At 39.4% G+C, this 17,268-nt stretch overlaps 2 protein-coding genes across 2 annotated transcripts; both read left to right on the top strand.

Moving 5' to 3' along the window:
• The first annotated feature begins 377 nt into the window (after nucleotides 1-377).
• On the top strand, nucleotides 378-5,717 carry sqor (sulfide quinone oxidoreductase). Its single transcript, XM_070831426.1, has 10 exons — nucleotides 378-499; nucleotides 1,201-1,405; nucleotides 1,549-1,719; nucleotides 1,808-1,861; nucleotides 1,982-2,176; nucleotides 2,267-2,476; nucleotides 2,661-2,844; nucleotides 4,648-4,715; nucleotides 4,829-5,002; nucleotides 5,107-5,717. The coding sequence occupies exons 2-10, from the start codon at nucleotides 1,208-1,210 to the stop codon at nucleotides 5,167-5,169; spliced, it is 1,317 nt and encodes a 438-aa protein (XP_070687527.1). The 5' UTR covers nucleotides 378-499; nucleotides 1,201-1,207; the 3' UTR covers nucleotides 5,170-5,717.
• A 1,543-nt stretch (nucleotides 5,718-7,260) lies between these two features.
• Nucleotides 7,261-16,808, top strand: ctdspl2a (CTD (carboxy-terminal domain, RNA polymerase II, polypeptide A) small phosphatase like 2a). Its single transcript, XM_070830371.1, has 13 exons — nucleotides 7,261-7,563; nucleotides 9,274-9,485; nucleotides 10,204-10,339; nucleotides 10,431-10,577; nucleotides 10,759-10,986; nucleotides 11,856-11,949; nucleotides 12,402-12,513; nucleotides 12,590-12,676; nucleotides 12,772-12,834; nucleotides 12,940-13,019; nucleotides 13,696-13,822; nucleotides 13,920-14,015; nucleotides 15,553-16,808. Exons 2-13 carry the CDS (start codon nucleotides 9,297-9,299, stop codon nucleotides 15,616-15,618), a joined length of 1,425 nt encoding a protein of 474 aa, XP_070686472.1. The 5' UTR covers nucleotides 7,261-7,563; nucleotides 9,274-9,296; the 3' UTR covers nucleotides 15,619-16,808.
• The last annotated feature ends 460 nt before the right edge of the window (nucleotides 16,809-17,268 follow it).

The following is a 17,268-nucleotide window of genomic DNA, read 5'->3' as shown; positions in this document are numbered from 1 at the left end:
TTTCTGCATTTGATGGAATCTCAATGGTTTCTATGGAAACCTCGTTCTAGAACGCTCACACCAGGTGCTGCATTCTAGGTTACCGCCAGTCTGAAGGGGAGCAACTACACGCTGTTTATTTTGTAAACGTCCAAATTTGGTCATGAGAAGCAAATTTAACTTCTCGACAACCCAGTAACGCAATAAAAACACTCCACAGACACCCGTTTCCTCGAGAAGACGCATCGTTCCGAGAAGTTTAGCTCGTTTTTATGCTAAATCGAGAACGTTGATAAAGGTCGCTTTTGATTGGTCGAAGGGTGCAGGAGGCGGGACGGACGATACCAGTTCCGCCCGTCCCCAGACGTGTTTACACTGCAGGTTCACATTGGGTCAACGTTTTCTCTCAGGTATTACTGGTCGTCACTCTTTTAGCCGACTGTGAGCAAGTCGGACTGATTTCCGCTGGGTCGTTTAAGGATTCAGTCTAAACTGGTGGTTTACAGTCGTGCCGCTCTTGGTAAGTATCATATAGACCTGTCTTTTTCGCCTCGCAGTGCGAAACTATAACACCGTGTTGTCAGGTCTAACGTTACGCGTGTAGCCTAACTTACAGCGGTGCTTGTTATGGAGGCTCAGTCAGTCCATTGCGCAGCATGCAGCAGCAGCCGTTCAGCTCAGATGAAGATGTAAACACCCCCAAAGAAAAGTAACCTAGCTGTGTCATTATGTGCTAGTTAATCTTTTTGTGCTTCGGCTTTAAGGATATCTGGCTTCTGTCAAACTAGAGCACAGAAAGAAAAGTCAAAGCAGAATGTGTCACTGTTATTAAAGCAGGTGACCTCATTATTTTAATTTTACTCTAACTTGTCAAAAGTCACCTCAAAGAACTGCTTACCATTATGAATTTGCTCCTGCAAATATGGTTATGGTGTATTGTGTCCCTGTTACAGTAGTTATGGCTGGTAAAGCCACAATCAAACTCATTACTTCATTAATCAGAACTCTACATATTTAAGTTAACAAGCCATGAAGGTGTTTAAAACCTACTCAGAGCAGTGATGTGATTCTGGAGACTAAGTTGGGTTAATTCTGTTTACTGCAAAGCTAGTTACTTTCTTCCTCGGCTAGTCAAAATGCAAATGTGCAGCAGCAAAATGGGAAGTGCAGACAGCACAACTGATGTACTGCTAACCAAAATCACTTGTCCTTATTGTGCAGACAGAGAATGGCTGCACTGCGTCGTTTGAGGCAGTGCCACTCCACGGGCATTGCCATCTCTCATCTTCACACGAGCGCTCGTGCCTCTGCCAAACAGCATTACAAAATGCTTGTGCTGGGAGGAGGAAGTGGGGGCATTGCAATGAGCGCACGAATGAAGAGGATGATGGGAGCTGAGAATGTGGCTGTTGTGGAGCCCAGTGAGGCAAGGAAACAGTTGATTAACATTATGATTGTTATTGGATATGCCTCTCTTTGCATATCACCATCACTTCAGCCACTTTGGAAATATAACTATTTTTTGCTGTCACGCAAAGCTGCTGTCTTACAACTCTTCTGTTTTTCCAGATGCACTATTACCAGCCAATATGGACCCTGGTAGGCGCTGGTGCAAAAACCGTAGCCTCATCAGGTCGTTCAACCGCGAGTGTTATGCCGTCTGGAGTGAAGTGGGTGAAATCAAAAGTTCAGGAAATAAACCCAGACACAAATACTGTCCGCACAGACGATGGGACTGAAGTATGTTTGCTTTGGGAAATTTATCTGACAGCGCATTGAAGTTAAAAAGAAATGCTTAATAATGTTGCATCTACTTTGCACATTACAGATCTCCTATGAGTATTTGATTGTGGCACTTGGTTTACAACTCCATTATGAGAAGGTGAAGTAAGGTTTGGTCCTTTCAACTGTACCTACATGTAGTAAACCTTTGCCATTGCATGCAAAGTCTGTTCAATCCTCAGATTGCACTCTTTTTTTTTTTTTTTTTATATATATGTAGATCAAAGGACTGCCAGAAGGTTTTGAACATCCGAAGATTGGATCAAACTACTCAGTCCAAACTGTGGAGAAAACATTTAAAGCGCTGCAGGACTTCAAAGAGGGCAACGCCGTGTTCACGTTCCCAAACACTCCTGTGAAATGTGCTGGAGCTCCACAGAAGATCATGTACCTGTCAGATGCCTTTCTCAGAAAGGTACTTAAGTTTATGAATGTAATGATCATGTACTTCATTTGAAACTATGAAGCGAAGTTTTACAACTAGTGATTTTTGTGTTTATCCAAGACAGGAAAAAGGGCAAAGGCCAATGTAATATACAACACATCGCTTCCTGTGCTCTTTGGGATCAAGAAATATGCTGACTCATTGTGGGACGTTGTGAAACGTCGTGACCTACAAGTGAACCTTAGGCAAAACCTGGTAGAAGTGCGGGCAGACAAGCAAGAAGCCGTGTTTGAAAATCTTGACAAACCAGGCGAAACCAAAGTGATTGAGGTAACTGTTACTGTACCTCAACGCTAACTTTTATATAATAGAGTATTGGCTGTTTTTGTTCACCATGTGAATGTTTTCCTTCCTCTTTAAATCCTTAAAAGCAACAACAACCTCAGACCAAATATATGCCTCAAAATGAATAACTCTTAAACTAAATCTCTTAAGTAACTTTGCTGTTTTTCAGTATGAAATGCTTCATGTCACACCACCAATGGGCCCCAGTTTGGTGATTAAAGGCAGTCCTCTTGCAGATGAGGCTGGCTGGTTGGACCTCAACAAAGAGAATCTCCAACATCAGAGGTATCCAAATGTGTTTGGGATTGGAGACTGTACCAACCTGCCCACAGCCAAAACGGCTGCTGCTGTTGGTAAGTGATTATTGTGTCATTAGTTTGAGCATTGCATCAGTGCAATACTGGAAACCACTCTGTGTCTGCATACACTTCATATAGTTTTATCACTGCTTGTATTTTGCAATTCAAATTGCACTTTCCTTAGTAAGTGTATTACACAACAGACCATTCACACAAGACTATAAAAACGTACACCACACCCTATAAAGCTTGTAATTTAAGCTCATCTCTCAGAAGTGTCTGATTGTATCAGGATCTCAGTTTACTTTTGAGTGTGATTGTACCATTACAATTGACAAAAATGTTTTGCACTTCACACAAACGCATATCGAAAAAGTCTGTCTAGCTAATTCAAATATCCTGTGTTTGTGCCATTTCCTGTCTGTTAACTGTGGATGAAATGAGGGGAAGTACCTGGCAATGTGAAAAATCTAAAAAATTGAGTTAGTAGCTGTAACGTGTGGCGCAGATGTTCATGATATCCACATGATGAAGCTTAATGATTTTGGTGACCTGTTGGTTGTTATTTATTCATTCATTCATTTGATTCAGAATCACCAGCAGGTCAAATTTCTAATTTGGCCAAAACTCTATTTCATGGCAAAACACCTCAAAAACTAATAACTGTAATCAACTGTATTAAGGCTTAGGTTGTGTTTCAGCATTTTGACGCAGGCATGTTAACATGGCCCAAGCATAAATAAAATGCAGGGTACGCATGTCCAAAAAAACCTCTACAGGTGCTGAAAAAAAAATTAATCAGAAGTCAGACAAAAGATCGGCACACTGTGCTGACGGCTCCCAGCAATTTAATCTAATACAACGTTTCAGTCTGATAAAGATCTTCCTCTGGCATGGTCAAATCACCATCGCAAAGCAGAACAAGCAGTGTATTAACACAAACGCATTCATTGCTCAGGTGGTTATGATCTGGATCTGGTTCATCAGGTGTAAACTGTTTGAAGTACTCATCCAGGAAGATGGCCTTTGCAGAGCTTTCATGAATTACCAGACCCGCCCCACCCAAGGCAGTGAGATTACATTTTCATAGGTGTTGAAGGGAGTAGCCAAATGGGCCGCTGCCATGTTGGATCACGTTGTATTGTTCATAGCCTGTCCGGGACTTTCCTGACTTCTATTCACGTTATGTTGTCATTCAGAAGTCTTAGTCCAGCCCACGACCTATTGTTTTAGTGTGCCTTTGCTGTAATGGTATAAAAATCTTGCTCATCATAACCATCTGTAATCTGTCTTCTTCAGAAACTTGTAACTATAGTGAAGCTTTCCTCTATAAATGTTTCTTTTACTGTACCTATATGGGAGTATCAGATAGTGTTGTATAGTTAAGCTTTCTCTGCATACTAAATACCGTCAGTTTTTGAGGATAAAGGATACTGCTCTCCCACAATGCAATGCACAAAGGAACTACAGGAGTTGCTCACAGACGGGAAACTGAATCCATTTTCTTTCGCTTTGGAATGGTATTGCAAGTTAAAGGGATAGTTCAGATTATTCGAAGTGGGGCCATGTGAGGTTCTTATCCATCGCAATTTACCTATAGTAGATTGTGATCAGCATGCCCCCAGTTTGGAGGAGCAGACAGGATGACACATTATGTCATGTGAGTAAAAAGCTGTTCAGTATGTTGATTTTTCAACTACTGCTAAGTCTACTAAAACAGCCAATATTACTTACTTACTGTATAGAATTAGTTTGTAGTGTGGATTTGAGACAGAGCATTAGTCTTAATTCCTAAGAAAGAAAATTCACACATTTATTGAAAAATCTTACCATTACCATTTGTTTTCTGATTCTTAGCTGCACAATCTGCCATTTTGAACAGAACCATCAGCAAAATACTGAAAAATGAGAAGCCAGATAAGAAGGTAAGTGGTGCATGCACATCAACAATGATTCTCTATGATTTTTGAAGAATTTTATAACTTCTTTGTTGTTGAAAAATATGCAAATACATAATATGTAGTCTCCTTGATCACAGTATGATGGCTACACCTCATGTCCGCTGGTTACAAGCTACAACACAGTAATTCTGGCAGAGTTTGACTACAATGGACAACCACTGGAAACATTCCCCATCAACCAAGCCAAGGAAAGACGACTCATGTACCACATGAAAGCGGATGTGATGCCTCACCTCTACTGGCATGGGCTTCTAAGGCATGGATATAAATAATTAATCACATTTTAATAGGTGGTAGTAAAGGAATCATACCACAGCTTTCACTACATTTTATTAATGTTCTTTATTTTTATTACATCAGGGGCCTGTGGGGCGGACCAGGACCATACAGGAAACTCCTTCATCTTGGGATGAAATGAAACCTTGCCATCAGTTTGCAAGTTAAGAGTTGCATCCCCTAAAAGGAAAGAAGCTGCACATTAAATCCACCATTCTCTAAAAGTGTGGACACAAAGTGCCTACTAGAAAAGTAATATTTATAGTCTAACAACTAATTAAGAAAGTTTGACCAAACTACTATAAATATTAATATATGCAGGTTTAGTTAATCCTGCAGTAAGTGGTGCATTGATATTACCACGAGGTAAAACAACTCCCTGCCATGAGAGAGTTGCTCGTAATGCAGAAAACAGAGAATTTACACTCAACGTAGCTTTTAGCTGCTTTAGGTCAATCTTTTGGTTCTTTTGGCGACACATTGAATGTAAGTCCTTGGTTCTTTAATCAACCAAGTCATCCAGCCAGCAATGAGAGTTTTGTAGGAGCTCGGAACAAATGTTTGTAGAAGATCCTTTGGTTTGCAGCCTCAGTTGGTTCTTGCTGCAGAGTATATAGTCCCGAGTATATATAATAATCTGACCCAAATTGTATCTGAACAATTAAAAATGCTGTTGGTATTATTACATGATCATTTGGGAAAATGTATATTTTTTCACACTACTGTGCTAATTTTTTTTTTTTTTTTTAGCAAACATGTTGAATGAGTGGTTGTCTTTGGGAACACTTAAACATTTACATGCAAACTAAGTGTTTCTCTTACATTTAAACATTGTTGTCAAGAATATATTTTGTATCAGAGTGATTTCATATTTTTCTATCAATGCTTAACTGAATTATAAACATCTTAGGGGTTATACAGAGAGTTCTAACGTCATTATTGTATTAAACAAAAGACTAATCATTTAAATGACTGAACATATACATTATAATCTCACTTATTATGCTATTGAAGTAAAATTTGATATTGACACAATCAGAAATATATACTCAGTATAGTTTCAACCTTGTTGCACTTTACTGTGTTTTTACATCCAGTCTTCTTACTGAAATATTGTATGTTAAATATGATTTACTTTTGCTGTTAATTTTGTGTACTATCATTTACTTTTCTGAATTCCTGATTAATATTATCATCTGCAATTGGTGGATGATAATCTTTTTGTGTATCTATCAAGAGTCCACATGGTCTGCATTTAAATGTTAAATATGTACACTAGCGAATGGGCTGTAAATGTGGACCATGTTTACTTTACCGTGATGCTGTAGATGCTGTCTGCAAATTAACTACATGTTTTGCTCTAGGTCACAACCTACACAATTATTTTCATTTACATTACTGACAATTTCCATAGTATTACCATTTGGTTTTCAAATTGAATACCTTTGTCTGTCAAAGGTCATCAGCAGGACAACACTTGTTCATGCAAACTGGCATTGCATGTTGTCAGTGTTAGAATAAATAATTTAACATTTTATCAGGGTCTTGCTGATGGCATTTGAATTTTGGCTCTGAGGATTCAGCAGCCATGTGTATGACAGGGTTGAGCCTGTAATAATTCCCTACGTGCAGCCTAGTTCATGTCATTGTGATAAGAAAGTCAACCCTTTAGACCCTGAACCTTACTTAAAAATTTGTTAGACTGAATGATTATTGCCCATTTATTATTTTTAATGCATTGCCAGTGCAAAGTTTGGAGAGCCAGGACCTGATGCCAGACTTTGTACGGCAAAACGCTTTAAAACTCAGATTACCCATAACACAGTTTATTTTTCCTGTTTGTATTCCCTGTTAGATTTGGTTTTCCAACAACATAGTTCACGACCAGCTGAGTGCAATCTCTGATCTAAAATCCCTCAAGGGTCAGAAACTGTTTGAGCTGCATTTGAAAACAAAAAGTGAATTATGATGCATGCTCTCATCCTCTGCAAGCTGCACTGCAAATGTTGTTAAAACACTAATTAAAATAACAATTAAATTAAATTCTAGAATTAAAAAAAAAAAAGTATTAGGCCAAAAGATTACAAAAAATCTCATTCTTCACACTGTATGAAGACACAGATCATGCACACACTTAAACAAATATCTGCCGTTCCTTTATAGCTTTCTTGTAGTCGCCCAACAGCGCCAGCAGGGATAAAGTGCACTCGTGAGCCTCGGTCCAGCTGCGCGCACATACACACACACACTCTCTTACACACTCTCTCACACACACCATAGCCATTTTCTTGTTGACTCCGCTCTCCGCCACGTTGGTTTCTCTACGTGTGTGTGTCGCATTCTCCTGCGCACCGCCAACGTTATGTTTGTGATGAGGCGGGAAATGGCGTCCGCAGACATGGTCGATCAGTGACTGGCTACCGAGAGACACAGCTGGCAGCAACAACCACGGCCCGACCGCTACCGGTGGCCGCCACGGTCGCGGCCGAGAGCTGACAACGCAGCGGCAACTTTTGAAGAGCTCCTTTGACCGTCGGTAAGTCACGAACAACGTCAACATGTCAACAAAAAGGTTTGTCCCTCTCACTGGTGGCTAGCTAGCGGCTAGCGTTAGCCAGCAAAGGGGGCGTAGTCTAATGGCTGAAAATAGTTATGGAAGCGATCAAAATGACGCGTTAGCCAGAGCGTTGCTAGCCTTTGTTTTTACCAAGGAAATGATGGATAGTTTATGGGTTTAACACGGATATGTTAGCTGGGACACATGAGAGACGTGCTGTGGGAGCGGAGATGAATAATGTCACGGCCCTGCTTTTGCTGCCATTGGCGTTTTGTTAGCCTGAAAGCTAACTGTAGCCACTTGTATCAACTAGCCGCCGACAGCATCTGGTTTAAGTTATGTTTGGATATATTACAACTCATAGCAGATGTATTAAGCGGACGAGGTCGGGCTTTGGCTACATAAACCCCAACTCTGTCCTAATACATGTGGGACACCAGCGATAAACAAGCGGTGGCTGTACGCGGGGGTATTTACGCTAACTACCCGCAGCTGGCTAACATTAGCCGTAGCTGACGTTAATGCAGCCTGTCCGATGTTAGTTGGCGTTACATAACGACAGTCAGCGGTGCTGTTATGCTAACGGATCGGATTTAGCAACATGTAGCTAATAAAGCTGCAGAGCAACCGACCAAACATACACAAAGAAGGCGGTTTTACAAAACACCAGCTCGTGTTGAACACATTAAAAACCTCGCATGTCCAACTACCATCAATGTTTGTCACGTACACCGCCCACTCTGCCGGCCGGTCTGTGTGACAAACACTGGGGAAAAGGACTATTACACCAGATTAAAGGAAATCCATAAATGATGCGTTGCAGGACAAAGAATAATTTAGCTGCAAAAATAAAGTAGCTGACATTACTATTATTATTCTAATTATTATTAATGATGTTATCAGTACTATTATTTTTATTTGTTGTCAAGGGAAGCAGAAAACATCATTGCATACTTGAGCTCACGAGTGGAGCCCAAAATACACACCAACATGCTTTTCACCTACACTGTATTTGTACTTAATGTACAAATACTGAGTAACAAGAAATAAAAACCGTCTTGTTTGTTTGAGGTAATTGAGAAACAGTGTCTCCCTCAAGTAGTTTGTTTACCAGAGAGCAAGTTTATTATTGAATTATGAAATGTTCTATGCAGTTCATATCTTGGTCACTATTTTTAGTTTACAAATTTAAGGCTAGAAATGTTTATTTGTTTTAAAAAATTGCCAGTATATATTTTTTCAGATTATATAAATACTCAAATATCAATGTCAGTAATGTACCAGTGAAATTACAGTTTTTATTTGCACATAGCTCGCAGCTCATAGCCTCTTGTACCTGTCTGTAAATATTAAAATAATAATATAAGTAGCATTTGACTTTTCCTATTTTACTTCTGAATTAAACTTGGAATAGATTACAGTTTTATGTCACTAACCGACATTTGCCATAGGCAAACTGTCAGATACATAATTTTTTTTTACTCATCTGATCATGTAACTCCTGTTTTAAACAATTGTATTCATGCAGACTTCCTGTAAAGTTGCCTGTGGTGGAACAGCTTGTAACATTTAAAGACTTGTTCAGTGAAATCACAGGTTTTGTAGAAAAACCTATTTATATTCCTCAGATTAATGTGGTGTCGTCATTATTGAAGTAATGTTTCTTAACTTTTTTTTTCCCCTCGCCAGATTTTTCTATGTGACGTTGGAGCATGATGAGGCTGAGAGTGCGTAAAGCTCCTCAGCAGCCAAACTTAGGCCGTCGAACCCACCCGTCCCAGGCCAAACGGAAACACTGTGAAGTGGAGCCTTCCCCTGTTAGAGGTCGAGGCAAAATGCAGAAGAATGAAACAGGCCTGTTCTCCACCATAAAGAAATTCATACGTGGAAATGCTGTCAAGGTAGGCTTTCATCATGACTTACAGCTGCTCTTTTACAATTTAGTTTTTGCTCCTGTGAGTGACATAATGACACACACTTATTTTATGCACAAAAGGCAGTGCCTCAGTGGCATTCACATAATAGCTGGGAGTGTTTTCAGACAGCCAATATCGTTTCCTACTGACTTTTTAAAAGTTTCTGTGAACTTCCTCTGTTGTCATTGGCAGCTGCTGTAAGTGGTAATGATAAACTGTTGGCTGAACCACCAACAGTAAAAACACAAACTGAATGTTTGTATTTTAGTAACAGAAAAAAGCAGAGCAAGTTGTGAGCATTTCTCTAAAAAGCAAAACTTTTCCCTACTTAAGAAATTGCTTTGTTTTAGCTTTGCTTCTTTTCAGACATACACACGTTTGTTCCTGTGTTGTCTAATTTTGAATCACTTGAAACGAGTGTTCGGTTCACAACATTAATGTTTTGTATTTTCACAAAATGAAAACAAAATCTCAAATGAGTACGTCTTTTTATTTGTCGGTTGAGACACAGTCGAACTATGATTTAATTGCTTTTGTGAAAATATGCTGTCATAGCTTATTTTACAATGCTACTAATTGTACTTTTCATTACAATAAATTGGAGATTTTCAGATCATGCTAAAAAAAAACACAGAAAATCCGAAATTATGTAAACAATTTGTAACCCTGACTGGTTCTTTATCCCTGTTTTTATTTCTCTCAGGTGGAGCAGGACATCCCCGCCAAGAGAAGTCGTATTGATTGTAATTCTGATGGCAATCTAATTACTTCAACACCACAGACTAGAGGCCTTTCCAATAAATCAGTCTCCAGAGTTTGCCGGAAAACTCCAAACAAAGGTACTATGGAAAGAAACAAAAAGCTTGTTAAACAAAAAGCTTGTGTTTTTTGGGTTGCTATTAAAGACTTGGTTTTTCTTTCCTTCTTTAGACACAATGACCTGCAACAGTAAACCCATTAAACCAAACGGTAAACTAGAGGCCCCTGTCGAGGCAGCAAGCAGTCCACCACGCACCACCCTGCTTGGAACCATCTTCTCTCCAGTCTTCAACTTTTTTTCACCAGCAACTAAAACCGGTAAAACAAAAGAATCCTTACATATTTATGTCAAAATCAATAAGAAATTATTTCAAAAAAAAGTTCTAATTAGGTTTTAAACTGTAAAGCCCTTAAGTTGTCTCTGAGAGTGTGTGTGACGTATGACCTAAAGTTTTCTTATGACCAAAGAGGACCGACCGCTCTTGTCATTTGCGTGCAGCCACTCCTGGTTCAGACTCTCCAGGCCAAGCGATGGAAGCAGAGGAAATCATGAAACAGCTGGACATTGAGCAGGCTGAAGAAATGCCAAGCAGCACTCTCACATCCACAGAGGGCATCACACCGTGTCACACTGCCCCGACATTACCACAGAGGCTTCAGATTACCTCTGACACCTCAATAGAACAGGCGGAAATTGTCACTGAAACCGACATGCCACCATTAACAGGTACGACCTCTGTCACGTTAGGCCCCAACCTCGTTTTTTTTTAATTTGGGGAAACTCTCTGGACATAAGTATGATCAAGGATAACTGACATGATATTCAATGAATTACAACCCTCTGCATGTACACTGCATTCTCCCATCACACATCCCAAACTACTGCCAAACACTACTGCACCGTCTGAGCCAGAGGACCACATGCCTTCTGATAATATTACTGGAGTGAATATATTTTATGTATTTTATGATATTTCAGTTTACCAGCAGAGGGTAGCCTAAAGCAAAGTACACAGTTTCACTTTTAAACACCTTTTGTAGCTACCATTCACTTAAAACCTGACGTTTGCACACAGCCCACATTGCCAGCTCCAATTATCAACGTACCTCTACCAGAATTTTGCAACCCTATTCAAAATCCTACTGACATCATGAGCGAAACTGAAAATTCAGCCTCAGAACATGACCTTTCCCAACAGTGTGTCATGTGTTTCACTCCATATGTTTAAATTAGATCTGTAAGTTTCCACCGAATGACTCTTTTGTTAATTCAGTATTTCAGTTGTTTAGAAGCCTTCAATCAACAGCATCTCCCATAAGGCATGGACCATTGTGGTCAAATGCATGCTAAAAAATGAATCGTTAACTTTGTTTAAATCACAAAGGTTTCATCTTTTAAGTGCTGTAGTGGTGGCTGATTTGTCTTAAAATATGAACGGTAAACGTAAGGAACACAGATGTTGAATGAGAAATTGCATTTAGTGACAGAAGCGAGTGGAAAAGAGACGAGGATCAGACATGACCTGATGACTTTTTCTTGCTATTGCTCAAGGACGTAACATTTGACCTCGTTTTGCTTTTCTCTGTCTTCATCAGTTCCTGGTTGTATGCCACATGGCGGCTACCCTCACACGTTACCTCCTGCTCCTGCAGAAACCTCGTATGATGAGGACTGGGAAGTTTTTGATCCGTGAGTAGATCAAACTGGCATCTATTTATTCATGAAAAAATACATAACTAAAGAGCCGATGAGTAAAAGTTTGACAAGACACACTTTTTTTGTGCTTAGAAGTCTGATTCCACATGAAATTACATCCAAGGTGACATTGAATTTTGGTGTGTGAACAGTTTGCTGCATTGTGAAACATTTTACCACTAGATGGCAGCAACAACAGAACTCTGTAACCTGTATTATGGGTCCTAAAGCTTTTTTAGCCGTTCACTTAATTCAATCATGTTTTAAACTGCCAGGACTTGCAGTGTGAATATTTCACTTCCTTGGATCATTTCAGACCCCTAGTAGTATTCGAATTGGGTTTTTTATTATGTTTATTAAGTGATGAAAAGCCAATTCAGTCTTTGATCGGACAATCCCTGTTTGTTTTGTGAAATTAGTCTTCTTATGGGCTTCTCTGCTTTCAGGTACTTTTTCATCAAGCACGTGCCTCCGCTGACAGAAGAGCAGTTAACACGCAAACCAGCGTTACCTTTGAAAACACGCAGCACGCCAGAGTTCTCTCTCGTCTTGGATCTGGTAAGCAGCATCTCATATTTAAAGTAACTAGACGTTTAGCTTTTTTTCCAACTGATCTTTTCTTTTCTCTTCTCAGGATGAAACTCTGGTCCACTGTAGTTTAAATGAGCTAGAGGACGCAGCCCTGACATTCCCTGTGCTCTTTCAAGATGTAATATACCAGGTAATAACTGCTATATATCACACTCTAATAGAGAGCTCATTCAATTCATTCGCTTGCTGCTGATCTTCAGTTTATGTTTGTTTTATAATCTGAAGGTGTATGTTCGGTTGAGGCCCTTTTTCCGCGAGTTTCTTGAACGAATGTCTCAGATGTATGAGGTGAGATGCCCTTTGATTTCCAAGTGACTACAGATAATATTTGTTTAACATGATCGGCTCCAAGTTTACATGCCACTCATTTATTGCTGTCCATTAAAATTTCAGATTATTCTCTTCACGGCTTCGAAGAAAGTGTACGCCGACAAGTTGCTAAACATCCTGGATCCGAAAAAACAGCTGGTCAGGTGAGTGACGACACAAAACCCTGGAGCAGATTTTACAGTCAATTATTTAGCTTTACGCTGCTTTGTAACATGAGCACAGTTAGCTGTAGTGATGAATTTAAGTGGCCGTATAGATTCACACAGGATGTGCAGCCACAATAAAGCTAGAGGAAAGTGTCTGTCATCCATGATTTATGGAGATTTATTCTACACTAATCCTTGGGAAGCAATCAGAGATAAACATATAAAGCTTGTCAGCGGGACAAATGAAGCTTCAGCTTCTTTGCTGCTTTCTTTTCCAACCTTTTTAACAGTCTCGCAGATAAATGATGAGAGCTTGTCAGCCATAAATGCAGTATGTAAAATGGTCTGGTTGGATGCAGCATTAACTTCCCCTTCCTTCTGTCAAACGAGAGGAAGAACCTGTTCTGTTAGTAAAAAGCAAACATTCACGGAAGTGGTTAATTTTTGTGTAGACTGCTTGAAGGTTTGTCTGGACTAGTGCTCAGTCTTCTTTTCCCTGACGGCACAATGCAAAATTTCATTGTGCTGTTCAAAAATACCAGAAGGAGGTTCTGTCAGTTCTGTTTGTTAGTTAGGAATATATCTCAAGAACTTGATAAAAATAATAAAATATATTATTGCATGTTTTAACTGAGGAATATCCTGTCATTCTGTTTTTTCTTTTCTTTTTTAGGCACAGGCTATTTCGTGAGCACTGTGTGTGTGTTCAAGGAAATTATATTAAAGACCTAAACATTCTGGGACGGGATCTTTCCAAGACGATAATAATCGACAACTCACCCCAAGCCTTTGCCTATCAGGTAAAACATGTTCACACCATCAACTAAACCAGTTTATCTAAAATTAAAATGTTTGTGTCACAATGATACACGAGCACGGATCTTGTGTCTTTTTCAGCTCTCCAATGGAATCCCTATTGAGAGCTGGTTTGTGGATAGGAACGACAATGAGCTTCTAAAGCTTGTCCCTTTCCTCGAGAAGCTTGTGGAGCTGGTATGTATTTTTTTACTTGGAGTTAAACGCTTTGTCTGTCAAGTTACTCTGCCAGTAACAGTGCTGGTGATGTGCTATGAATAGTCCACCCTATCTTCCTGCGTGGAGAGCCTCAAGATTGGGTGCACAGTCCCTTAAATGTTGTACAGATACTCAAGCTGATTATTAAAGAAAAATATCAGCGTTGAGCAGCTATGACAGAATCTATTTAATGGATTTATTACAGGACTTTTGTATTAGACTACATTGGTTTTAGCTGAATTGACTTAATAAACTGGCAGCTGTGTGTATTTGTCAGGAGGCTAATAAATCCAGAGAAATAGAGAAATTATAGATAAAGGTCTCAGAGCTTAAAGCAAGGACGCTTTCTATACATCAGATGTGTTTGGGGGGGTGAGGAGAGAGAATGGAGGAAATCAATTGATTGAAAATGATGGGACACCTAAATGTTGTCCTCACAGGGAGACCCCCAGCGGTGGTTCAGTGTACTTGTGGTTGTACCTCCCACTGGATAGACAGAGGCATGTAGGGACTTTGTCCTCTTTGATTATTTGCCATATGTGTCTTTTGAATTACCTTCAATAACTGTGGCAGCCATCACAGCATCGTTTTCTGGATGAATAGACTGGACAGTTGATTGCAACCCATGTTTCCTTGTGCTTTTTGGTTCCAGGTAGAACCTTAAATCCATAACACCTAGGCTACTGTTGGGCCTCTACATTTTGCTCATTTTGAGGGTACAAGTGGAAGATTTTTGAGATACTTTGGTTTAAGATGCTAAAAACATACCCCTAGTAAACTCTATGCTACAAGCCAGATGGATGATTGCTGTGGCGCATATCGCAACCCATTTCAGAAAGACAGGAACACCAAATCAAATCGTTTCTAAATGTGAGTCCAAACGGAGGCAAAGTTCATTACCTACTCACCCTTTCCTCAGAACCATAATCTGGTAGTTGTACCCAAGTCCAAACACAGCTTTCAGAGCTATAATGAATATCCAATACGCCTGTCTCTCAAACCTGTCGATGCTCGTTCCTCCGTTGGTCTCTAAACGGCGTATGCGCCATTGGCCTACTGCTGTCAGATGATTGTCAAATTCGTCCTAAAGATTGTGACGACAATATGAAAACAAAACGAACAGCCTATTCATTGCAGTACTTTTTCAAAGCAGCACAGTCGCATGAATTATTGAGCTGACACTTCACTGGACCACAGTGTAAACTAAGGTTTTATTAATAAAGTAGGTGTTCTTTATTAATTCAAAATATAGGGTTCCTGTTGGTTTCTGACACCAAAGAATACTACATATAATAATCTATACTTAAATCTAGAGCGGCCATGAGCTTAAACTGTTGAGAATTATGAAATCATAGCTGGACTGGCACTGTTGGGACGGTCGATTCAGCTCATCTTTCACCTTTTCAGTTCGTTATTGTGAGGTTTTCCCACGCTGCTGTGAAACTAGAGGCCTTAGTCATCATCAGTGAACTGCAAAGTCTAGAATGTTTCTATCTGCTCCCTCTCTGTATCACAGAATGAAGATGTCAGACCGCACATCCGTCAGCAGTTTCGTTTGCACGACCTCCTTCCCCCAGACTGAGGACCTCGTGTTCGGCTCACAGTTCAAGATGGTATCACCATTGGAAGAAAGAAAAAAAAAAAACTGACCCCCAGAAGGAAATAATCAATGGATTTCTCTTTGCAAACACAGCATTGCCATTATTGTTATTATTATTGTTTTAAAAATCATGCAAAAAATGAATTGAAAGCTATGTTTGAGTAAAAAAAAAAGCCCTGGATGTTTTTATACGCTCAAACCAGACTCGGAACAAACAGACCCGCTCGCTGCGGCAGACTTTTCCCTTTTTGCTCGCTTCTTTTTAGTGCGACATTGAAGATGGCCTCTTGGAAGGTATTTTGTCTTTTAGGAACCATTTTGGAATTGACAAAACTGAATGTCATGCAGTGTTGGATTATATGGACCTTGGTGGCATCAGCTTGACCTTTAACGGCCAGTCAAACCTGTAAAATATACGATCTATTTACTTGTAAATATATGTACATAATTTTTTTTTTTTCTTCAAGGTTTTTAAGTCATTTTATTTTCACTTCAGATTTTAGTATGTATTCTTTGATTGGGTTGCTTTTATAAACCAACAAAATGTTAGTGTGTTTTGTTTGAAGTTGTTGATAAACGGCTGCTTTTCTGTTGTATGCCTGCATTATTCCTGTGATGCTTTACTCCATTACATGCAGTTGTCTGTAATAAGGTGCAGTTTTAAAAAAAGAAAAAAAAAAAAAGTATCTTTGGGAGAAAAATGTTTCTGAAGCGATATTTTAAAGTTGCGTAATGTAAGCTAGAATAGGGTCTGAACTGAATACAAAAGCCATAATGGCTGAATTATAATTTTGGAGATTTGTATTTGAGAATCCATTTCTGATTTTGACGCCTCGGTCGTCCTCTTTAATGACGGGTGGGGTGAGTGGTGGGGAGGAGGTTTCAGGCATCTTGCACTTTGACATCCAGCCCTTTGTAAGTTGATGTAAAATCTTGTCACTTTTCTACACAGGTGTGTATCACCTCAATTTGTTATGTGGGGGAAAAAATGAAATTGTAGCACCAGCAAATTGCCAACATGTTTTGCTTTGAAATCTTGTTTTCCAAGACGTCTTGTATGTGGGATCTTTATGATGTAGGAGTCTCAAGTTTTATTGACTATTGAATGATCACTCCTGTTGTATTCAGTGTTACTTAATGGTTTCCTTGAAAATAAATACTTTTTTATATGACCCAGAGTCCTGCTAATAATTACAACATTTAACCTCAGGTATATTTATGAATACATCTCGGAGACTAAACTCAAAGGCCACTAACTCTTTTGACCGTGCCACACTGTCCTGTACTGTTATTTGATCATCTTATAATAATGTGTACCTGAAACACTTACATATGACTTAAGAGTTCACTTCACCTCAGCTGCTTGCAGCACTATAAAAAAGGGAGTCAGAAAAAAAAGCATTTATATTGAAACCTCTGGTGTAACTCAACAGTGGCCATCTTTTATTGTTATTTACACAACCTGATAGAGTTTTCATTCAGAGATATGAAACTTACGAGATGTCCTGATCAGATAACCTACTGATGTCTTAATCCTTTTGTTCTTTCAAGAAATAGGTCATTACCTGATTGTAGGTGTGCACTGAATTACCCCTTCTAGAGGTCATGTGACTCCAAATACAAAGGGGGACA

This window comes from Pempheris klunzingeri, chromosome 5 (genome assembly GCF_042242105.1).
Source record: "Pempheris klunzingeri isolate RE-2024b chromosome 5, fPemKlu1.hap1, whole genome shotgun sequence".
Taxonomy (NCBI): domain Eukaryota; kingdom Metazoa; phylum Chordata; class Actinopteri; order Acropomatiformes; family Pempheridae; genus Pempheris; species Pempheris klunzingeri.
Note: the sequence above shows the minus strand (reverse complement) of the source record. Positions and strands in the feature narration are given on the sequence as shown.

Bases quoted from the DNA above. Each gene is read 5' to 3' on its own strand.
- ctdspl2a (XM_070830371.1), top strand. From the start codon at position 9,297: ATGATGAGGCTGAGAGTGCGTAAAGCTCCTCAGCAGCCAAACTTAGGC. The intron at 12,514-12,589 runs GTAAGCAGCATC...TTCTCTTCTCAG, and splicing joins TCTCTCTCGTCTTGGATCTG to GATGAAACTCTGGTCCACTG. The intron at 13,823-13,919 runs GTAAAACATGTT...TGTCTTTTTCAG, and splicing joins CCCAAGCCTTTGCCTATCAG to CTCTCCAATGGAATCCCTAT.
- sqor (XM_070831426.1), top strand. From the start codon at position 1,208: ATGGCTGCACTGCGTCGTTTGAGGCAGTGCCACTCCACGGGCATTGCC. The intron at 1,406-1,548 runs GCAAGGAAACAG...CTGTTTTTCCAG, and splicing joins CTGTTGTGGAGCCCAGTGAG to ATGCACTATTACCAGCCAAT. The intron at 2,177-2,266 runs GTACTTAAGTTT...TGTTTATCCAAG, and splicing joins CAGATGCCTTTCTCAGAAAG to ACAGGAAAAAGGGCAAAGGC.